We start from the raw sequence: 25,038 nt of genomic DNA, 5'->3' as shown, positions 1-25,038 counted from the left end.
CCCCCCCCCCCCGTGCCTCTACCCCCACACATTGCATATGCTCAGTATACTGACTTGTGAAAATCTGATCCTGGTAACCATCCAGACATGAGCACCAAATATAAAGTGCTATAGTTTTCAAGAATTATTACAACTGGTGATAGATACAGGCAGGTGGGGAAGGCTGTGTGACCCCCGGTAGTCTGAGGCACTGGGTGGAAGAGGAAGGGGGGAATATAACATTTATTTTCTCATGTTTCTGGGTGGGAGCTCAAGCCAGATAGAGAAAGTTGGCTTTAAACCCCTAAATTTGAACTTGACCCTTGTTACTGCTGTTCAGGGCCTGGCAGAAACATTACATCTACATTTATAGTTTGGAAAACATATGTCAGTAAAAACATGTGTCAGTAAAAAGTTTGCAGTCGATAAAAAGTATGCAGATTGTCAGTAAAAAAAGCCAAATGTTTCAGGTTGGCAACCCTGGACATCACCTTTGGGTATGAGACTAAATCTTCTTACGAGACTTAGAACCTTCTGTTTTCAGAGATGAGACTGCTACACAGTGCGCCATCTAACAAAACCAAATTACCCTTCCACCCCTGTGCAACTCATATATCTGGCGTGGGCAAGATCAGTTGACAGCAGGTGTGGAAGATATATTGCTCCAGGGGTGTTGGCAGAGGCATTCATGCTGCCAGTGCACTCCAGCTTGTTTTTCTTTTAATTATGTTTATCTGTCTTGAAAACTAATGTGAGATGAAAGAGGATGCAAGGGGCCATGCTCATTTCTTTTTTTATTGGTAGTCATAGGTTCTGAGATGAGACCCACCTGTGGGAAAACCCTGTGTGGGTTTCAAAAGGAAGAGCGCAGATGTAAACAGGCAGAGGAGATCAGTGGGCTCAGTACTGAAGAATGAACTCTCAGCCAGGGAGTTTCTTGTTGTTCTGCCCTTAGGGTTTTCAAGTGCATCCTCTACAGCAGGAGAGGGCAAACACTAGTTCATATGATTAGAAGACAAACGGAAAAAAAAATCTTGGCCTGGGTTACAAGCAGGGGAACTGTTTATAACCATCACCTTACAGTCCCTTTTTTGTTTGGAGAACTGTTTTTACAGAGCATCTCAAATTCCACCTTAGAGCCGGATTGGACCTTCAGCTCATGGCTGAGCTTGGTACATCTACATGGGTTTCAGTCTCCTTAACTCCTTACTTGCTAGGAAGGAAATAGGATTGTTGGTAGGGCCATGGTATGGGTAAGGGCTTAGAGAAGTGGTTTCGAACATTTTTAGACCCAAGGCATCCCTTGTTAGACTCAAGACACCTCTTGGAAAATGCCACCTCTTAGTTTTCACTCCTTTATGGAAAAATAATAGAGCAATTCTTTTGTTGCCAGGAACTCAGGAAGACCATAACAGGTCAGAATATTTTCAACACTTTGCATTCCCATTTGAAATCTCTAGGTTTATCTTGTAATTATGTGCAAGTGTTTGCATGCCTAAAGGTGCTGATATTATGTAGCACCTACAACACCCTTAAAAGGGTCTCACAGTACCCAGGGTGCCATGACACCCCCGTTGAGAATCCCTGGCTTAGAGAGAAGCACGTCTGTAAATGAAAGGTTACAAAGCTTTTAAGACGAGTTGAGGGTGCTTTCCAGTTGCTGGGTCAGCCACAAGCAGATTTGTGACAGGGAACAAAACAATATGCTAGTTAATAGGTGTTGCCTCAGCCTTGCCCAGCCTGTGCCGAGGATTCCTCTGCCTGGATCCATTCCACGTGCCTGTGTAGGGAATTGCTGCAGAGTTTTGGCATGCACGACTACACGCTGGAAATAGCAACCCAGGCAGCACTCAGAACACCTTTCATCCCCAATAAATCAAAAGTAGAAACAGCACAACAGCATAATTCCCCCCATCATCACCACCAAAAATAAACCCCTCCATACCCAAACATAATTAGCAACCAAATGAAAATGCCCATCCAACAAGCAGATCCGAGGAGAAACGGGTCCTTTGGGGGGGGGGGGGGGGGGAAACCACATGCATTTCTTGCCAGCAGAAAAAAAGAACTAAAAGACTGAAATAAAATAAAAACTTATGGCTCGGTGCCAAATTAGGGTTTAAAAATTCATGCCTGCCATAAGAATTTATATAACTCCTGAATAATTTATAGGCTACGCCAATAACAAGGGGCTTAATATCTGATAGAGATTATTTAATCAATAGAAAAACAGTGCAGTAAAAAAGCCATCAGAGAACTACAACTTGTCAATCCTGGCTGGACACTTTTTAACCCTTTCCCAGCTGGATTGTAGCTTCTAAGCCATTTTGCAGACAAAGCAGGGGGACAAAGGAGAAAACTGTAAGCTGTTTTCCAGAGATTTGGTTTTGTTGACTGCTCCCTTGCCAGTACACAGCAGCTTTGAAATGTAATGAGTTTTCTAGTTCTCAGCTGAGTGGGTTGGAAGTAGGATTTGCTTTCCAATGAGTAATACACCGAGACTGTTGAGGAGAGGACCTGCTATTACTCTTGGACTTCTCTGAGACAGATGGATTGTGCTTAGCATTTGGCATTCCTGATAAAGCTCAACAGCTGATGTTCTGGTAGCCTAATTTCATGGTAGTTTTTAAAAATGTAAGTATTAGTGGCCTTGTGGAAGGCAAAGAGCTATCACTGTGTCTCTGTGTATATCTGGGATTCCTATTTGACTTGTGGCTGTCATGCTGCTTTTCATCGGGCATCTGTGCTAACTCCGTAGTGCCCATTGTCTGTGTTCTTACCTGGTCTTCACATCCTTCTCACCCCTGTCCTGTAACAGCCAAAGGATAAGTTGGAAGACAAGGGCTAGTTTTGGTAATCAGTAAAGGACTGCATCTGGAGGCTGAACGTCGCCACAGTGCAGCCAAATCTCAAACCTTGTTCTTCAGAACCTGTGGGCACCAGCTCTCCTGGATGAGCCCAAAGGGAGACTTCTTCTATTTGGATAAGTAGGAGCTGTGCTTATTTTCACTGTCTTGAAAAGTCATTCCTGACCGCTTTTCAGAGCCTGTTGCCTCTTACTCAAATGTGAATACGGAGTCTTAGTTTTGGTCAGACAAGACCATTATGACCCTCTGTTCAGACTTGCTGCACAGCACAGGCCATAGAAGAGCTACCCTTTTCTTCCTAAAAACTGTGATATAATGTTGCTGCGGTATTTTGCCACAGAAATGGCTGTCCTTTCAAGTGGGTTAATAGTCTCTACCTCAACAGTTACTCAGCTCTGGATCTCCCTTTCATCATATCCAGACTCTGAAGTGTTGTTCTCTCAGTCGCCAACCAAAAAAAGGAGCTGCTTGAAAGTGAATTACCTGATGCTCGTTCTTGTTTGGCAATCAGAAGCATTTAGAGGAGAGAGGACATGGGTACAGGTTGGAGGAAAGTAGCATCTGCACTGTGTACTGAGGATAAGGCTAGCCTTTGCTAAGATAATCTGGGCCCTAGCAGATCCTATGCTGCTTCTAGATCATTGGTTCTCAGCCTCATTGGGCTTGCGGTGCCCTTTGTAGGACTTGAGGCACCCCTCCATAACTTTTGGGAATTGAGTAGCACCCAGTTTTCAAAAACAATTTTTTATTACAGTGCTTGCCTCCTTGCAGAGGGGCTAGGCAGTGCGGGTGGTGTGTGGGCCAGACAGGGACAAGCCTGCGCTTGCTCTTACTTGCTTATCTCTTCACACATCATGGCACCTCTCAAACAATCTGGTGGCACCCCAGGGTGCAATGGCACCCTGGTTGAGAATCCTGATCTAGATGTTCCACAGTGTCTTCCATTGCCAGCAAGGCTTCCTGCAGAGCCGTGGAGCTGCACGGAGCCCGGTGCTTCGCTCCACAGCTGTAGGGGCAGCAAAGTAAAACTCCTTGAAGGAGTTTTAGTTTGCTGCAGCCCAAGTCATTTAAGGTGCAATACAGCACTGAATTTCCTACAGTGGCTGGAATTAATGTGCAATACACCGCCGAGGTGTGCAAACACTGACGCCATCGAAGTGGTGCAAAAGTGTTTAGCCCGCTTTAAAGTGTCATGCACACACGCCTCTTGTTTCATTTACACACAGCCAAAGTTATTTGTAATAACTGCTAGAGCCCTGTGGGGACTGAAATTCAAGCCAGTGAGATACCATCTCACCCTGTGTGCCATGAGAACACAGTTGGGATGTGCTACAGACTTCTTACCAATTAAACACACTGGACAAGAAGTTCTCACCTATGCATTCACTCCTTATCAGTCTATCACAGAAAAGATCTAGTTCTGTGTAAGATATTCTATTTGATTTAGCTTTTATCTGATTTTGTTTTCCTTGTGGTGGTAGAGAGTAGCAGAGGAAGTGGATTCTATTTGATTTTATTCCTGGCCAAATCACTCCAGTTTATTTTTTAATTGCACTCATTCTGAGTCATCTATATAAGTTATTCTTTTTACATTTTGTTAGTCAGATGCCTTCATGCTACAGCTGAAAACTCCTCAAGAACCTTCACATTATAATAAATAATAGCGTTAGTGTTCCATCTGAAAAGTGCTTTCAGATTTTTCTGAGATCAGAGATGATGGCCAGTATGAGAGCATATATCCACAGATCAGGAGCTCTAAGTCAGTTCTTAAAAGGTCACAGCAAGTCAAGAAAATAACTGACTGCCCTTTCTGTGGTTCTTTTTCACCTTATGTGAAATATGGATCACAGGGGCCATAGGAAATTAAGGCTGGAAGGGACCACTTGAGGTCATCTAATCCAGCCCCCTGCTCAAGGCAGTATCATCTCTGACTAAACCATCCCAGCCAAGTGTCCGTCTAACCTGCTCTTGAAAACTTCCAAGGATAGAAATTCCACAATTGTTCTAGGTGGCCTGTTCAAATGCTTGATTACCCCCAAAAAAATATTGGACCTAGGTCTCCTACATGGGAGGCAGGAATTCTACTACTGAATCAATAAAAAAAAATCTCCCTATTTTACAAGAAGTACAAGTAGTAAGGCTTGTAAGGCTTATGAGATCTTTGATAGAAAGTGATGGAAGTGCAGATAGTATGTATTATAAATTTGAAGTGTTGGTGATGACAAGTATGGTGTTGTTATTTTGTATATAGAGTGCTTAATAGCATTCTTTGCACTTGCATATCAGCTTTCATCCAAAAACCTCAATTTGCTTCGTGCTCTATTGTACAATAAAAATAGCAATGATAATAATAATAATCCTGTTGCCCCAAAGGGTCTAATTTGTGTAAGGGTAGATGTCTCATAAATGCTGTTGGTCTTTAGATCTGGGAAAATACTAACTGCATTTTGATACAGTGCTATAGTGGTGGGCTGGTGAAAGAAATAATGGGGTAATATACTGTGTCATATTCTCAGGCATTTCTGCTGAGGGTTTTCAAACACCTTACCTGTTTCTATAACCCTAAAACTGGGGTGTTCTTCCTAGATATTGCATCCTGACTACTTGTGGTATATAGACCTGGTATTTTCTGTGCCTTTCAGCCTTTGCATAAGTGCTGGGTTTCCTTAAATTACTCTAGGTTCTCTTATTCTATAGGAATGCAGCCCCATGGAGCTGCACTGCCTATATAAGGCTCTCTTTCAGGACATGCAACACACTCATAGTGTGCTATATATTGCTTCTGCCATGCAGCCAACCAGCTCTAACGATAGTCTTAAGGAGTGGATAAGGAGTGAAGTCAGTGTTTAGTGCACTGGTTCCCCACTTCAGGGCACAATCCAAATCAGGGTTGCGGGGGGTCCTCAGTAGGGTTGTGAAGGGTCCACACACATGTGCACATTCATGTGTGCAGCCTTGGAGCAGTGGGCAGGTGGGCGGGGTGGGGCCACCACGCACAAAGGGAGCAATGGCAGCTCTCCCACTCCAACCCCTGGGCCACTGCCACCACACTCCACTCCCAGCAGCCCCTGCAGTGCCAGGTTGGGAAGTCCTGTTGGTGGCCAATTTAGGGTTGCAGCAAAAAAAGGTTGGGAACCACTGGTTTAGTGTGTATAATTGTGGGGGCATCTACACAAGATGCTTTCTGCGAAGTTCCCCAATTAGCTCTGCAGTAAAGCGTCTCTGTCTACACATGCGGAGATATTAGGCTGAAGTAAACTAATTAACTCCACCATTGGTTTGTACTGCCCAATACAAGTACTGTCCTACAGCAGAGTTATTAACTCCACTGCAACGCACATGTAGACGGTGACCAGGGCTGGCTGGGGCACAAGGGTGCTACAGTGCAGAGGCTGCCTGCCAGCTAGCCCCACACTGGAGCAAACTTGTGCCCCAGCCAGCCACTCCACAGCATGTTGAGCCAGTCAGGAGCAACCCTGGGCTGGCAGGCTAACCCCCTGGACCCTTTATCAGCTGGAACTGTGCCACCCCAGCTCAACATGCTGTGGTTTTGGGTACACATATAAACACAGCACCCAGGAGCAATAAGCTCCAATACAAACTGCACCAGAGTTTACTGTGTCGCATTAATATTCATTTGTAGACATGCCCTGTATAATCAAAATGACCTAGTCACAGAGCAAGATCCCAGCATACTAGGTGCTGTACACAAACAGAACAAAATGATGACTTCCATCCCAGCCAACCTATAATCTGAGGGCCTTGTCACACATTACACTTAAAGCGTGTTTTATTTGGATTGTAGTAAGCATTGCTACAATAAGATTTCTGAGCAATCACACAGTAATGCTTACTGTGATCTAAATAAGACATCCTAAACACTGGAACCCTTGAAGACACCAAAACGCTACAGGGGCTGGAACTGACAAAGAGCTGTTTTTCGGTCCCAGCCTCCCTACCACATCAGAGTCTCCTGGTCACATTACCTCTGTGGAGCAGTCGGACATCAGCTCAACAAGTGCTAGGTATTACAATCTGAAGATACTCCTTGCTGGAAATGTCTTAACTTTGCTGTGCTACAATAGCATTTAGCACATTTTACTTCTTGTACACTAGGGTTGAAAGTGCAGTTAACACAAGCTAGGTGTAATATGCAACAAGGCTTTGTGGAAGTCAGCTCCTCCCAAACGTGAGAGGCAACATAGGATAAAAAACAAAGGTGCATGTTTGAAAGTTTGACAAAAGGGTGAGGGAGGCTCCCATCTTAGGCCAATCAGAGACAGGAGTCAAGCTCCCACAGCCAAATGAGAGATGATAGGTAGGAAAAATATAGGTCATGAAGGGCCCTGACAGTGCAGACAAGTAGCTCATGTTTGATGCAATAGAGAAGGGAGAACTGGTGGAGGGACACAAAGAGATGGCCAAAGTGATGGGCTGAAGAAATTAACTTCATAGCACTATCCTGGAATCTATTTGGGCATTTGTCTGGGCACTGATCTGGGCATTTGTAGATGACACGGGTTTAATTCTCCCTAAATTGAAGTGGTGATTTTTTAAAAACACCGCTTCAATTTAAGGCAAAGTAAACCCCCATGTCATGTACACCCATGTTGGAGCCCGATCCTTACCTGCCTTTCCAGCAGCGGGGAGGGTGGAGTGAGCTGCTGGTGGGCAGAACAGTTTCTGAGCTGCAGGGTGGGGCTGGTGCTTCCCTCTGTGGCAGTGGGAGCACCTGCCCACAGGCATCCGGGTCGTGCAGTCCCAGGGGACATCGCAGCCATGGAGGGAAGCACCGGGCCCCCACACAACTCAGGCAGGCAGGCAGGCTCCGGTGGAGGGAAAAAAAAATGATCAGGCTTGTTGCTGGGCTTTTTTTTCCTTCCGTGAAGCCTGCCTTCCCAGGCTGCTGCTGGGCTACCTGCACGGTCTGCCTGCACAGCCCCTGAGCCACACAGAGCCCAGTGCTTCCCTCCATGATTGTAGATTAGGAAACTTAAACTCCTCAAAGCTGTTTTACTTTGCAGCGCCCCAAAATAATTTGCTGCTTCCCAAAGTCATTTAAGGCACATTATGCCACTGAATGTGCTACAGCGGCTGGAATTAACACACAATACACCACTGAATGCGCACACAGCAATGCCATTAAAGTGGTGCAAAAGGCATTTAACCCACTTTAAACCCACTAAAAAGTGCTGTCTACAAATGGCCTGCAACTGAAGAAAGCAAGAGTGCATGTGTCAAGGCAAGAGAAATGGATATTGTGGTACCATATTTACTTGAATATAAGATGACCCTGATTATAATATGACCCCCCAATAATTAGATTCTATATATGGAAAATGTATACATTTCATATAATTTTCCAGGTATAAAATCTAATTTTTGGAGGTTGTCTTCCCTCTCTTCCCTCCTCCCCTCCCCGCCACACTGCTACAGCAGGGAAAATAAATCTGGGGAGTCATGTAGCCCCTTTGCCTTCTGCCCCCTCAGTTTCTTTCCCCTGCAGCCCCTCCCCTCGCCCTGCTGTAAGATGTCAGACCCTGCTCTCCATGAGCACATGGAAATGAAGAACACATTTGTAAAAACTGACTTTGAAAAAAACATAGCTGTAGTAATTTATATATAGTACGCATAGACTTAGTTAATTCAGAACTGATGCAGTTTACCTTTTTTTAAACTGCAAGTTTTAGCACAGGTACTCCATCAACACACTTTTAAGTAGCGCTTTTGCATCTACTTATATATAGAACAAGTAGGCACACGATATTAATACAATGGCAAAAGACTCATGATTTATCATATAGTTCATTGGGCTTGACTCCAACAGAGTCAATAGCATTTCAAACCATGATGACCACACAGCTCAGCACTGCTCAGTATGTGCATGTACTCCTGATACCCCCCACAAAGGATCCATGTGCTAATTAGCCCCCGTGCATGACTGGAACTGAATGTTATTATCATGAACCCTGGGATCCTCCAATGTATATGCAGATGAGATGCGGGACAGTCTGGTCCAGCTTCACCTCATAGAGGGCAAGGTCACACTAATCATATGCAACAGGCTGAGAGAGGTGCCAAGAGAGGGATTAGGGGTAAACTGTTTGGGGCCCTGTTTGGTAATGTTTGCCAAACATTTAAGGGTGGTGAAGAAACAGAATGATTGGAAATGGGTAAGAAAGGTACAGCTCAGATGTGGGAATTAAGAGGATGTCAAAATGTATTCAGTGTAGTGGCTCACCATGACTTGAAAAAGAGTCGGTGCTGAACAAGACTGTGCTTAATGGGCACAACCATATATCTTATTCAGATGGGCTACACTAACCTGTTCTTGTGGTAGGGTCTCATCATCACGTTTGCCCAGTGTGGGCCATGTGTTATATAGTCATGCTCAATGTTGGCTGCATTTAATCAACTTCATAGTTGGTTTTCATTACTGAGTGCATACTGCCTTTAGCAGCAGTCCTAAAATAGACAATGTTTTTAATGATGTTTTCTTGTATGCAAATGTAAGACTGTTTCCCAGTGCTGCTTAGGCAGGGATCTTGCCTTGTATTTAAGCAAATGCAGTAATTGAGATGTGAGATGAGGAGAATCTAGGTAAAGTTTTAGTTGTAGGGATGGACAGAAAAAGGCATATCTTAGAGAAGTTATTCAGAAGAAACCTGTCATGGTTGGACATAGGCTGGAAGTAGAAATGTAGACAGAGGTCTGTGTCAAAGCTGCCACGCAGGTTATGGATCTTAGTGACAGGCAGGATGGTGAAGTTGTCCATAATGATTGAGAAAGGAGGCAGGTGGGAGGGCTTTGGAGGAAGATTAAGAGCTCAGTTTTAGTCATACTGAGCTTGAACAGGCAGCTAGACATCTATTAGGCCATGCCAAACAGACAGGCTGAGATTTTAGTCTGGACAGCAAGAGACAGGTCTGAAGCAGAGAGGTAGATGTGTAATTTATCAGCATAGAGAAGGGCATTGAATTTGTGTGTACAGATGAGATCATCTAGAGTTTGTGCAGAGGAAAAAGAGAAGGAGAGCAAGACAGGGCCTGGGGACCCTTACTGGAAGTAGGAAAAGGAGATAATGAGTGATTGGAGAAAGGGGAGAAAACTGGGAGAGAACAGAGTGACCAGGGAAGGCAAAATTTCCAGAAGAGGACCATGGTCAAGGCATCTGACAGGTCAGGGAGGATGGACTTCTACAGAGAGGCTGTTAGATGCTTTGGGGAAAGTGGCCTCAGTAGAGCACAAAGAGCTGAATCCAGATTGGAGAGGATCTAGGGTGGACTAGAGGAGAAGGACTCCAGACAGTGACTGCAAATATCATATATAATTTGCTCAATGATGAAAATGCAAACAGAGAGAAGGGCAGCTGCTGGACAGGCAAGTGGAGTTAAAAGTGCCATTTTTAAAGGCTATGTTCACACTGTTCACTGTAGTATAGTACAAAGATAACCTAGTAGGCTCTTAGATAGCCTGAGTCCTAGAAACAGTATATCTGCAGTAGCATGGACTTCTGCACTGACTGTTTTTTCTTGTTGAGTATGCAGTATAGACATATCCTTAATCTTGCTGGTACTGTGTAGGGAAAAGAGCCAGAGGAGAGTGAGAGCTTCTGTAGAGGCATAAAGAGGAGAATGAGATTGGGTGTGAGGGACCTCAGAAGATGGGATGGGTTGGGGGTACTGGATTGAGTGGCAGGTGTCAAAGGTGTCAAAGAGAAACCTCTTAAGTCTGTGACCAGGAGCAAGTTGTAGGAGGGGAACAGAGAAGGGAGGGTGTATCAAAGGGAAGCAAGTGGTGTCACATCACACTTTTCAGCTTTTTTTGGAAGAAATCCATGAAATCTTGTTTGCAGAGACAAATATAGGTAAGAGGAAGGCAAGGTTTGAGGAGTGAGTCACAGGTGGTAAAAAAGTGGCTGGGATTGCAGGCATAGGACTCGTTTATCTTGGAAAACAGTAGAGTTTATCAAGGAAGATGGCAGAACTCAAGGAGCAATGAAGGAAGACTCATCATGGGTTTGCTACCAGGCATACTCTGCAGCACAAAACAATATGTGGACCCTATGCTGTCCCTTCTCACATTTTCCAGCAAAGGGACATTTTGGGGACAGGAAAGGGAGCAGGTTCCATGCTTTGTGCTATATTTCTATAAGCTGCAGAGCAGCCCACAGGTAAGTCATGGGGAGGCTGCTGTAAATTGGAACACATTGGGAGCAGTGACAGCACTGTCTAAAACAGACAGAGTCTGGGAGGCACAAAGATAGTTTATAGCTATTTTTTCCCCACCCTCCTTCTGGCCTGCACCTTCTCAGTCATGGGCTGAAAACAGAATCCAGGCCTCTGATGGCTGGTAGCATTTTTACAGATTTTAGCACCTTTAAGATTCTCTCAGAGACGTGGGGAATGTGGGTGGAAGGAGTCTAGCTTTACTGATTTACGTGGCTGCACAGAGTTTCTGATGTGATGATACCTAGAGGCCGTTTGAGGTTAGTAGCTTGTTAGCTTTGATTGGGGAGTTGGTATGTGTGGGATAGAGAAGGAAAAGTTGCAAAGGGAATAGATATAATAAATAAAACATGTTGGGGAGAATCGTTCGGCTGCTGCATGTGTTCTCTCTGCTCCTCTCCAATGGATGACTTCATTCCTTCTATTAAGCATTCATTTGTTGTTTTTTTTTGTCTTTAAGCATTAGGGTCTGGTATCCTTGAATCTTAGAAGTGTTCCCTGCAATCTTTCGTTTCATGTTGTGGCTTGTAGCAAAGCCCTGAAGAAATGCTGTGTCCCTAGGCCTGGGCATTGGTGACTTCCAAGAACCAAAGCTTGTCCTAGCCTGCCCTGTATTACTGAATACCCCCAGTAGAGAAATGGTTTAATAATTTAAACAAAATTGCTTTGTATCTGGTGGAACCTGACAATTGCTCCTACCAGATACAGTGATGTCCCAAAATGGAGGGACCTCTGCTGCAATCACAATGACCACAGCAATAAAAGCTAAAGAGGAGGGCTGGTCAGAGCAACATGATGTATGTGAACGTGGGCAGAGGGATCCAGGGAATTATTTTCTCCACTCTAATTCTGACTTGGTAAAGTCACTGTGCTTCCCAGCTACCCATCTGTGAAATGAGGGTGACAGCACTTCTAGTGTGTCTCTCCCAGGGCTTGCAAGAGGATTAAATGAGTTAATGATTGTACAGCACATTCAGAATGTACAAGCTAAGTGCTCTTGCCGGGGATTCCATCCTGGGATAGCCCCTGTTGTGATTATCACAGCAGGTGGGCAGACAGCATGCTGCTACATGGAGATTGGCTCTTTTCTCTCCCCCTGTTTTCTCCGCAGTGACTTTTTAGAAGCTATAAAAAGATGTCATCAAATGAAGTGGTTCAGCTCTGCTGGGAGGTGTTCTGGCACAGCTGATCTGCTTTATTGGGTGAAACAGACACTGCCTGTTCTTCTGCAGAGTTGGGTCCCTGCCTCTCCTGGAAGTGGCAGGGGCTTGATCCTGCAAGATAACACGCAGGCCATGTCTCTGCAAATGGGGGAACCCCAAGGTTTCTGTGCTTGCAGAGACACACCCCAGTTTGGGGCACAGCAGGATGATATGCGTGTTTAGGGAATCCTCTGCCAGGCGATTCCCAGGGTGCACATCTGCAAGCAGGGAACCTGGGGTTCCCCCATTTTTACAGGCACACCCCAAGTTGGGGCACAGCAGTGCAATACATGCACCTGGAGACTCCTCTGCTGGGGGATTCCCTGGACATGCCTCTGCAAATGAGGGATCCCAGGTAGACACTTCTGGGGACAGGGGCCCAATCCTGCATGCCCTAGGAAGGAGAATTCCCAGGGCATGCAGGATCCGGCTCCTGAAGCCCTTAAGTGCCTGCCCAGGGTGACTAGAAAGCATGGGCAGCTCCAGGCTGCCCACGCTTTCCCACCCAAACAGATGTCCACTTCAAAAGGCAGCATATACTTATACTACATATTGTGACTGCCACAGTTTTGGGCATTTGTAGCATGACAAGGAGCGTGGATGCCTGTTTGCTTGGCCTTTGTGCCACTAGAAAAATGCTTACAGTGGCACAAAGATAACATCAGTTTCCAGCCAGAGAGAGGTGCACAGTATAGTTTTATAGGTAGTTTTGCACTGGGGAGAGTTACTGGTGCTACTTGTCTTACCATGGGCAGGATTAAAAAGAGATTTTAGAAGGAAGTGCTTTTACATCAGATGAGACTCCCTTGACAGTTGCTTTGTATTCATTGTATGGCTTGAAATGAATGGGAACAGTGAAGTACCAAATTGGTAACAAAAGAAATTGTCATGGGTTGGGTTGAGGGAAGAGGAGAACCTCAAGAAAATTCTGTCTTCCATCACAGCTTCTACAAGCTGCCTGTGTTTTCTGGTCAGCTGCCCCTTAACTCATCTGAGAACAGGACAAGGCTCTGTTCTTACTGATTTCTGCTAAAGTCAGTGAGCGCTATCTAGCATATTGTGTGATTTAGACACTGATCTGGGACTCAGGATACTTGGTTCTTTCCCTAGTTTTGCCACCGCCTACTGCAACCTAAGAAAAGTCATTGTCTGTCTTTGCCTCAGTTCCCCTTAAAATACGATAATGCAAGGGGGTAGTTTGTGCCTTCTATGAGATTGTCTTTTAATGGGTATATGAGCAAGTATGAGTGTGTGTGTATATAACACTGAAACAAATTAGAAGCTTCTAAGTAGCAGGGGGGGTTGTCTACACGAGATGATTTACCACACAGCAGACTAATTTGCTGCACAGTAAAGCATCACTGTCTACACATGCATAGCAATTAGGGTGCAATAGACTAATTTAGTCTACTACCAGATACAAATGATATCTGGCAGCACAGTAAAATTACTACAGTTAAACACACGTGTAGATAGTAATGTCAGTATTAGTTTACTCCAGGTCAAATTGAGCCAGAGTATATTCAGCCACATTCATTGCATGTGTAGATTTGCCCAGTATATAATAATAAAGATAATTCACAGGAGTACAACCAGCCTTGGAAAATATTAAACCCACAGTCCCAGACTGATTGCTTTTTTCCCCTGTAACACAATTGCGAGGCATTGGTTTACACAGAGGAGAAGGTAGGGGCTGAATTTTGACCTTGTATAATCAAAAATCTCCTAGTTTGGGATGATACTTAAAAAAAAAAAACACAACAGTTGCCCTGATTGATGACTCTCTGGTAAGGCTGCAAGTTGAAACTAAGAAATTCTGAATAAAGCATTAACTGCCCTGTACTTGTGGAATGATCCTTTCAGCATTGAGCTCTTGCACTTGACCACTGGGGAATGGGTTTGTTGCCCTTCTCACGCCCGTCATGCTAAGAGCTCTGTCAGATCAGAATACATTGTCTCTGCACTTCTCACTTGTCCCTTGACACTATCTCCAGCACAGGTCTTTTTTCAGATGTTTTCCCCTTTCATTTACATTATTATATCTGGTGCTTCTGGGTGGTAAACAAAAAATAAATAACCTTGTAAATGCTCCTCGTCTTTCAATTTGTTTTATTTTTCATGCGACATGTCGGTGCATTTTTGCCGAGTGTTTTTAATAAGGCATAGTTGATGAAAATAAATTGCTTTGCAGTTCCTGCTGTGGGTGACAGAAATGCTAGGTCTGTAATTTTCTGAAACTGGATTTGAAACTTATGTGAGGGGATCTGCATGCTTGTACATACAAACATCTCTATAAGGTTCCTTCTTACAAATCAGTGTCTTACAGCTGAATTTTGTGGTCCAGGTTCATGGTTATAACTTGCATCTTCTGGGCATATGGAGCTATCAGAAAGTCTCTTTCACTTACTTGCATGACCAGTTTGGGATTTGCCATAAGAAAGATTAGGCAAGATCTATCTGTAGCATGAGGAAGATAGCAGAAATTCTGGTCCAGTGTATCTTGCAAGCAAAGTCCATGCAGTCAAGGGCTCAGGCATCCCAATTTAGTGCTATGCATCAGCTGGAAATAGATGGAATGCCACCCTTTTGGTCCATACCCTAGCATACCTCTATACTGAAAGTATCTTCTCGTAGGGATGGCTTATAGTGGCTCTCTACTCACCAGGGCCTCCTGCAAGCAAAGGATATTCTGAGCTGGGGAGATGCAAGCAAGTTTTTCTCCCTTCATGGCACTGAAAGTGATGGAAAAACAACAGATCAAAAGAGAGAGCCTGGTCCTATATTAACATCTGTTTCTGTGTCATGTATACAATCCATTGCATTTATCATAGTTTTCATGACAGCTCTGTCTACATTCTGGCCAATAATCCATTTCCTTCTGGCTGAGAGCTACTGCAACTTTCCTGAAACCTGCTTCATCAATTAAAAGTTTCGTTTCCCTTATTTATTTTAATGTAAGAAATTAAATGAAAAATTGGCACAACTTTTGTGATTTTTTTTCTGGCATTTTGATATTTTGCCAAAAATTTGAAGTGTTGAATTTTTACCAAAAAAAAAATGATGGTGACATTTATTACATTTGCCCTTTGCTTGTTTTCTATTCTACTTGTTCAGCCATCACTACAGTATTAAGCACCTCACAATCTTTTAATGAATTCTCTCTCTAGACATACATCTCTGTCAGGTTGGGACAAACTGTTATCTTCATTTCACACATCTAAATAATTCCCAGTGTCTAAATAATTCAAACGGGGTCAGTGGCAAATCAGGGACAAGGACCCAGAGCTCACAGGTTGAAGGTTAGTAACTGCTCTACACTCTTTACTTTCTTGAGACCTGAAGAAGAACTCGTTGCATTTCAAGGACTGTCTCAGTCTGTCCTGACCTTGTAGCTCATCCAATAAAAGGAATTACCTGCAGAATCCTTGTTTCTTGCATATTCTCTGGACAATCTTGGAAAGATTGCCAACTGTCAGTAAATTTATCAGTAAAAAATCAGGTTAAAATGGCTTTCAGTAAAGTCTGTAATAAATCTTCAACCATCAGTAAAAACACTAAGCAGCTGCAACTTGATTGAAGCTCTGACAGGCAGTGCACAGCCACACTACCTGGTTTCTGAGCAGGAGCATATCACCCTGCAGGGAGCACTATCTCAGCTATGTGCTGCTGCTGCTGCATCCCACACTGTCTGTAATACTTCTGAGTTACAGGTAGGCTTCTTTAGGGGTCTGTGTTAGCCAAGGGGAGTGAGGCTGAGAGGAGTAAGCCTGGGGAGTGGGCTGGAAGGGCAGCCTGGTACAGGGGCATCAGGGAATGTGAGCAAGTAGGGGCCTCCTGCCCAGTGGGGTGTGCCAACACAGTGTAAAACCATTGGTGCAGTCAAGCAGCGTTGCCAATCCAAAAACATTCTTTTTTAATGCAAACCTTTTACTGACTGCATCTACATGAGACATCGAGACACTGACTGCACAGTAGCCTGACGCTACTGTACAGTAGCTTCACATGACAGAAACAGTGATGCTCTGCTACTGTGCAGTAGTATCAAGCTACTGTACAGTAAGTGTCAGAAAACAGCTGGTCATCAGTGCTACTGTGCAGTAACTCAGGTTACTACAAAGTCATTTATGACTGTGCAGTCAGTGTCTCATGTTGATGCAACCACTGACAACCAAATGTTTACATTTTTACTGTGGTTGATGTTAAACCTCTAAATTTGAACCCAACCCTTCTAACTGGGACCTGGAAGCAGAGCAAGGCTTAGCAGAAGAGCTACATTTACCTTATGTAAAACATATACCAGTAAAAATATGTCAGTAAAAAAGTTTGTCAGTAAAAAGCTTGCAGATTGTGAGTTTAAAAAAAATAGTCTTGAGTTGGCAACCCTGCATCCCAGCTATATCACTTCAACATTTCTGATAATTCTTCTATTCCAAGTCTGTTGGTAGCTTCAAAAAACTTAGACCTGAGAAAGGGCACTTGATGCCTGAAAGCTTGCTCAGCAGCTCTCTCTAATATACAATTGGCCCAATAAAAAGTGTCACAAAAAATCTCTGCCTCTTATAGACTTTGTGGACCATTGCAACTACAACAATATCCCAACCCTACTACCTTCAAAAATATACTGTTTAAAAAGAGAGGTTACAAAATATGTTTCTCTTTCCATCCAAATTCCCATCCCATGTTCTGTTCTGAGGTACAGGAAAGGTGAAATATAGCCCTGGAGCAATCCTTTCTTTTTCTGTGCTGTGTAAGGCCTACCCTTGTCTTACAAACAGAGGAGTCCAAAAATGACACCCTGAACATTATTAAAGCTCTCTAAAACACTTTTTAAAAAGTTTGTCGTCGTCTTCATGGTAATACTGATTGTCTCTGACTCAGACCAGTGAAACCTTTGCACAGTACCACAGCATCATTGCCTCATTTAGTCCCCATGCATACAATATACTGTATATGCAAGGATAGCTGTAACACTGTGCCATAGCAAAGAATCACAGTAAGTAGAGATGGAAATGGCCTTAGGTTCTCTTGAAAGTCCTGCTGCCATTGCAGGTTTGTTACCTGCCCTATGTTTTGTCTGGTCCAGTTTTAAGTGGCTCAGTAGATATGGCATCTGTCACTTCCCTAAAGAAACTATTCCATGGTCTGATAGAGCTACACTGTTAGGAAACATTTCTATATATTCCCCTGTGCTTGGTTGCATCTCATTACCCGTAGTTCTAATGACACTGAACCACCCCAGACAATTCCTCTCCATTCCTTGCCTTGTTATATCTTCAAATTCTTGATAATAGCCTGAAGTTATTCTATTCCACTTTTATAGCCTAATTCTAAACCTTATTCATGCTGGGAGCATCTACACATGCAGTTAATGCAGCTGGAGATATACTCCAGCTCAATTTGAGCCAGAGTAAGCTCATCCCAATGTCACTGTCTTCACGTACATTTAAGCACAGTAATTTACTGTGCTGCCGGATTTTGGCACTGGATTTATGACCCAGGTACCTTATTCTGGGTGGACCCAAACCCTCAGACTGACCATGACTTCTCCATTCAATAATAGGCAAATGTTATTGATACACAGTGACAGCAGATAGGAATAATGCGGGCAACGAAAACAAAATAACCCCCACAATTCTAAGGCTGTCACAGAAGGAAGGTATACTTGGCCAGCATGTGAGCTTCACCCTTTGGTTCTTTCTTGAACATCAGCAGTCTTGGAAGGCAAGGGCCAATGTGCCCCCTTCCCCACCCCTCCCAGTGGGGTGGGTAAGAGGAGCTGGTGATGCACCCTCTGCCCATGGTGGCCTTGGGTTTCCTCTTCTAGTATCCTTTGCTGCCCTCCTTTTGTATTCTTTTTCCTCCTGATGACTCTTTATCTCCAGGTACAGTTGATTCTGGGTACTGTGGTCATCATACTGTCCATGTTCTTTTCTGTCAGTGTATTCCTTTGTTTCCCAGACCCATCACATGCACACATTTTAATTTGGTCATGTCTTAATTTGGGCATACCCCGGCCTCCTAATTTGGTCTGTCCACCAAAACTGGAAATCCCAAGTGCTCTGCAGCTGGTCACTGTGACCTGGCTACAACGCAGCAAGCCTATCTTATGTTATGGATTATCAGGGAACAGTATAGTACATGTGCTGAGTTTCCCAGCCTGAGTATCTGTTGGCCTCAGACAGAGTGTCTGCCTTGACGGCTGAGAAAATTTGCCACAGACAGGCTTTTAGAAACCAACTAACCCTTGCCATTCCCCTGGATCATTGTTCTAATGCAGTATCTATTCTACCTAGGAGCTGATTCCTAAAAGCAAATCTCTACATATCATTTTTTAGCCATCACCGGGTAACACTTGTATCTGATGGGACTGTCTGGCAGGACAGTGAATTAGTCTACTACACCCTAATTGCCATGAATGAGTAGACAGTGGGCGTGTCTACATGCTCATTAATGCACCGTAATTATTGCACATTAAGTTTAGTACCAAGTTAACCATTTTTTGCCTAGCATACTACTGCACAGTATTATTAGGCTATTACATAGTTAGCATTTTGTGTAGATGTGCCCAGTGACATTTTACTGTGCAGCCAATTAGTCTGCTACACAGTAAAGTGTCTCATGTAGATACGCCTGCTGTGTATCTCTTTACACACATGAGTATTCCTCATGAAGTTACTGAGTGAATCAGTGCTGTTCAGCTTGTGTGGGTGGAGTTACAGAATCGAGCCATTTACAGGGCACCCAGACTATGCATATATGTACATTGTTCTTTTAATCTTTCCTCATAAATCAACCTGCCCGTCATTTTTCTGCAGTTCTGTGAATTCTCTCTAATTTTTTGCAGAACTGCAGACAGTATGTGGGTGGTTTTACCGCAGCTGGTACTATCACTGTCCACCCTGATTTAGTGACCTTATGTCTCTGAATATGCAGCATAACGTTCTGTTAGCTTTTACAGTGGCCATATTACGCATATTCCAACTGCTCCTTCCTATTCTTCTTACCTTCTAGATATTCTTTTACTCCTGGGAATCACTGGGCACATCTACATGTGCTATTAATACAATTGAAAAAACTCTGGTGCAGTTTGCACTGGAGTATATTGCTCCTCTGTTTATACATGAACCTGGGACTGCAGCATGTTGAGCCAAGCTAGAGCAGCCCTTACTGACAAGGGTTTGGGGAGTCAGCCTGCCAATCCAGGACTGCTCCAACTCTGCTCAAGGTGCTGTGGAGTGGTTGGCTGGGGTACAAGGGTGCTCCAGTGTGGGGCTAGCCAGCAGGCAGCCCCCACACTGAAGCACTCTCATGCCCCAGCCAACCCTGTCAACATCTACCCATGCACTGCAGTGCAGTAAATAACACCACTGCAGAATAGTACTTGTGTTTACAACTACTAAGCTATGGCAGCATTTGTTAGTTTACTGCAACCTATTAGGGCTGCATGTGTAGAGGCTGAGACTTTACTGTGGAGCTAATTAGGCAACTCCACAGTAAATGTCTCATGTAGATGCGCCCACTGAAAACTGAATTCAGCCCACTTCTTCAAACCTGCCTAAAAGTTACAAGAGTCCAAAAAACCCTTGACTCCTTTTAAATATTCACAGCTGCTTATTTTCCAAATGTCTTGTTCTACAGATGTAAAAAATTCCTCAGGGCTGTGGAAGGGGAGTATGTGTATGTGTGTGTAACAGGAAGTGTGGTATTATATATACTAACAAAGACCTGGCTTCATTGTTTTCTAGGTATTTGGTGCTAGAACATGTGTCAGGTGGGGAGCTCTTCGACTATCTTGTAAAAAAAGGAAGATTAACACCAAAAGAAGCCAGAAAGTTCTTCCGACAAATCATCTCTGCTTTAGACTTCTGCCATAGTCATTCAATATGGTGAGTACAGCAGGTTTACAATAGGTGGTGGCCATGACATGGGGCTTTAGTTTCTGGAACTTTTACTTGCTATTAAGTAATTAATGTTGTGAAGCTCTTTGGAGTCCAGAAGTGCTGTATTAAATGTCGCTGCTTCCTGGCTCAGTCTGTGAACACTGCGGGAGACATACACAGATTGGTCATGCAGAAGATTGCCTGTGACTTCCCTTTGGCCCTGATTGTAATATATGTAAAATGACTCATTTCTGATTTCCATTGGGAAGCAAACCAGACGTTCAGTGGTAAGCATGAGGGAAGGGGGCAGCTGCTGTTATAATCATTTGTAGCAAATGCTTTATCCAGGAAAATCAAAGCCCAGGGGGATGTATGGCTTCCTTTCTATGTGTTTGGGTGGCAGATGCCAATAACCAAGAATAATATATGCTGCATCAGAGGTAGTCCTTGTAGAAACTTGAGACAATTACTAATACAACAGAATCACTTTATGGCCTCCTCGCATTGTAAGAAACCTGCTGGCATTTGGCAACCTTGTCTAGGCTCCTTCTGGGCATTTGCCTCACTGTTGCCTTCAATTTCCTTTCCAGTAGGGAGTAATTTCCTTTATCAGTCCATTATTGATACTTGTTAACTCAGTCGGATGATTTAACGGTTGAGTACAGTTTAACCTGTAACTTTCAGGTGGGATTTTAAATTGAACTAGTTTCCACTTCATCTTTTAAGAAGTTCAGGTAATTTAAATTATACTGAAATTGAGTTGTCACAGCCAATCTGAATGCAGGGTTTCTGTGCAGCTGCTGACCCATAACTGCACACTTATTTCTCAGTAATGCAATTCTTTGCACTCTGGTTGGCTCAGGGGTTATGATTTACATAAAGACTGCACAGTTGTTTCTCAGTAACCGCATACAGCATGCAGATCCCTCTATTCTGATAGGATGAGGACCATATTAGACAATGAGAGTACAGAGATTTGCATAATCACTGTGGGTTTATTTCTTCATAATCATGCAGTAATTATCTATATCTCTCTGGTTTTACCAGCTGCTGTCCTCAGAATTCCCTGTCCATATGCCCATAGTGAGGATGGCCACCCAATTGTCTGACCTGCTCTACCCATCCTTACCTAACCCCAAATAGAAAATACTCAATAATTTCAAAGGCAGTATGTTACTAGAAGAGATGAGCCTTCCTTCATGAGCAAAGGTAGCAACAGGGTAATACCAAGATCATTCTTATGGAAGAGACTAGTTCAGAGTTTGGATTAACCATGTTGGTTACAGGCCTGTGGATTGGGAAGTTCTATTGCCAGTTGATATGTACAACTTGATAATCAACAGAGCCTGGAGTTAGCAGAGGACAAGCAATAAAAACATTAGTGCCCTGTGGAAAAAAACAATGAAGTGATTGAGAGACTTCCGTGGGCTTCATTTGCTTTTGGATCAGGTCCTGAAGGTTTTCTTTGTTAGCAAATGACTCTAGCAAATATGTTGTTCTCTGAATTTCAGGTCTTTTGCTTGCGAAAGGATCATGATTACCTCAAATGTAGTTGTTTTTCAGAACTAGCCACTAACTACATAAGGTGATCATTTCCACATCAAATGAAATTATTCTTCCTCTCTGTTCAGCACTGGTGAGGCGTCAGTGCTGAACTGGAGTACTTCGTCCAGTTTTGGGCCCCACACTTCAAGAAAGATGTGGACAGTTTGGAAGGAGTCCAGCTCAAGGCAACAAAAAGATAGGGGCCTGGGAGGCAAGACTTAGGACAAAAGACTGAAAGAAATGGCGTTAATCAGCCTGGAGAAGAGACAACTGAAGGGGGATTTGATACCAGTCTTAAGATACCTGAAGGGTGATTGTTGAAAGGATGTAGATGGACTCCTCTGCAACAGGAAAAATGTAGACTGGAGATTAGGAGGAGCTTTCTGACTATGCAAGTAGTCAGGCATTGGAGCAGGGTACCTAAAGAAGCTGTAGAGTCTTTCAAAAACTTTCAAGAGCAGGTTAGACAGACATGTAGCTGGAAGGGTTTAGTCAGGGCTGATCCTGTCTTGAGCAGGGGGCTGGACTAGATGACCTTGTGAGGTCCCTTTCAGCCCTAATTTCCTATGATCACAATTCTTTTTGATCATATATATAAGTATATGTATATCAATACAGAAATATTTCCATTCTCTGATTGCCAAAATTCAACTCGTAGAGGTTCTGTTTCCAGAAAGCCTTTAAACATATACACTAAGCACCCTATTTGAATAAGGATGTTTTCCTGAGTCTGTCCAGGATCAGGCTTCAGGTGTCATGTTGGCTAATTTACAATGCACAATCTGGAAATATTCTCTGTTAGTCTCTTACAAGTATTGTCCCCATGAATATTGCTTCTATTATACTTGCTCACTTGAATATTTCCAGGCATGTCACAAACAAAAGTGCAGGCACAACCAAAGGTAATTCACTTAAGAATTCAAACTTTTATGTGCAGGCAACTGTCTTCAATATTTTTCCTGAATTTAGTGGATGTGCAAGTGTATCTACTAGTCCATAAGGACTATTGTGATGAGTATGACACACATAGGAAGATAGCCAGCTCTCGGCATCACTGTCTTTAACAGACTGTGCTGAAGGTTTTAGTGAGGCTGTTGGATGAGTATGTAGTTCTGCGAGATTAAAAATTTCTAGGGAATTTTCAGGGATTGAGGATCGCCTCACCAAAGGTTCACCAAATGCCTGTTTGGATTGTGAGGCAATGTCCTTCTTGTTAAGAAATGAATCTGTTTCCCTAATTTCCTCCCCCACCCCAGCTTTGCGACTTGCTTTCAAGTCAACCTAAAGTAAGTCATGAGCAACCCCCTCCTCCACCATGTCTATGAGAACCGCGTGTCTCCTGAGACGATGCCAAAATCTAAACAGTCACCATCAAAGGGTTTTAAGAAATCAGAGTGCATTTGTGCATGTGTGTAAAATGTAATGTGCTTTCCTACGCAATGAAGCCTGACCTTGTCCTATTGTGGGGAAGTGAGATGACAAATTACCTCATCATCCAGGTTATCCAGTTATGACCACACTGAAAAATGAAGGCATCCCTCCTTTGGCTAATGACTGAATGTGGGTGCCTCTAACCCACAGGCAGAATAAATGGTAGCTCTCTGCCCCCCCACCCCATATCATTTCTCATTTTCTTCTACCTTCCCTCCCCTGAAGATACAGAGAAATTCCTAAGGCTCCCAGTTTCTTCTTCCTTGTACTAAGTTCTCCCGTCACTGCCTTAAACCCTCTGAAGGCTTACAGTTCTTGCATCAAAGAACCCATGATATTTTCCCCGTAGTACCCACCAAAGGAAGGGATTGCCTGTGTCTGAGGATGGGTTTTCAAACTATCAGCCCAAGCAAGGGATAGAATGGATTTATGATTTGCTTGTGTTTGTCTGAAGGATATGTTACATCAGTAGGAGCTTCCTAGTCTAACTTCTTTTTTTTTTTTAATGGGAACTTAGTGCTATCTGCCTCTAAGTAGCAGTTGTAGCAGAAGCTTTTTTAAAAGAGTGGGCTATGGGAAAGTTCACAGCTACTTCAGTTATAGTCCTCCTTTGAAGGACTGCAGGGAGTAGGAATACCAGCTTGCAGGAATTCACAGCTAGGCAGGTTTCATAGGCCAGTGGTATAAGCCTCTGTGATATGGGTTGCATTTTTCATACATACATGATGCTCGCTGCCTTAATTTTGGGGTGCCCATCTGGAGTGGAAAGCCTTAAAAAAAAAAGATGCTGTTCAGTAAGTGCTGGGAGGCATCCAGCCTCTGAAGAACAAGATCATGAAGGTTGTCCCAAGCTGGGGAACCCAAAATCGATAATCTTTTTTGAACATCACAGAGACCAAGTATGGGCAAGCACATTGTAACTTCAGTCTCAGGTACAGTCATTATGAGAACGTGGAAGGAGTGCCGACTGTGAAGGAGCTGAAGCTAAATTTGTTCCCAGCACAGTCACTCTAGATAGGATGCCAGGGCAGTGATAGTGACAGAGCTCACAGGTGTGCCATTGCTGGGTTTCCCCAAGAGGAGTCCCCTTGCAGGTAGAAAAAGCAGAGGCTGCAGAGAGAAATGAATCTGGAAATAAATAGAAGAGAACAGCTAAAACACTCCTGATTGGCTGGGCATGACATCACCAACCAAGCTTGTGATTGGGCTGAGTTGTGTTTTGTGTGTGTTGGGATTTTCCTTTGGTCAAGCTCATATTTGGTTCCTCTATCTTGTGAGCTGACAAATAAAAAGATGATTACAAAAAAAGCCCCATGGCAAACCTTATTAACTTCAGAGATAACAGATAATGCCAATTACTGCACAGGATAGCGGTGACATTGAGAGGAAATTCCCTCTGGTAATGAGGAGCAGTGGCATTATTTTATTTTATTTCTATTTTGGCTGGGTATGATTTTTTTCAGGGAGTGAATGGTGGGGTTAAGGCAGGTTCTCTATGAATATTGATAAATGACAATTACGAGGGCTTCTTCTTTCATCGCCTGAGGCTCTGTCTGCTTGCGTTTGCAGAGTGCTCACGCTAAAGTGCGTGCGTGTGCGTGTAGATGCAAGTGGGTGTATGACATAGAAGGGACTAAGGCAGTGAAAAAGAGCTTTGTTTGGCTTTTCCCTGTGTTCTTCCCACCAATGGGGAGGGGAAAGGGCTGTTATGAAATAATACTTCAGGATTGCAGCAATATCCAAAACTCCCCCAGCAGGATAGGATACCACAGCCATTCCTAGAGTACTGCAGCAGTCTTTGATTAAAGGGGAGGGCAGGGAGAAGGAGGAACCTGGGATGTCCTCAAGAAGCAGCAGAGATCAGACAGAGTACTGTGCATCTTTAGGAAACACCTTGGGCTCGCTC

At 43.7% G+C, this 25,038-nt stretch overlaps 1 protein-coding gene across 9 annotated transcripts in view; it reads left to right on the top strand.

The window, feature by feature from the left end:
• Positions 1–25,038, top strand: part of BRSK2 (BR serine/threonine kinase 2) — a 581,381-nt gene that overhangs the window by 419,943 nt on the left and 136,400 nt on the right. For all 9 annotated transcript variants that reach the window (XM_019519755.1, XM_019519753.1, XM_019519756.1 and 6 more), the window contains one exon: positions 20,022–20,162. In XM_019519755.1, the coding sequence (XP_019375300.1) occupies positions 20,022–20,162 (141 nt within the window). The remainder of the gene's footprint in view (positions 1–20,021; positions 20,163–25,038) is intronic.

This window comes from Gavialis gangeticus, unplaced genomic scaffold (assembly GCF_001723915.1).
Source record: "Gavialis gangeticus isolate Ggan-Ray unplaced genomic scaffold, GavGan_comp1, whole genome shotgun sequence".
NCBI classification, from domain to species: Eukaryota; Metazoa; Chordata; order Crocodylia; family Gavialidae; genus Gavialis; species Gavialis gangeticus.
The sequence above is the reverse complement of the archived record's forward strand: the minus strand, read 5'-3'. Positions and strand labels throughout refer to the sequence as shown.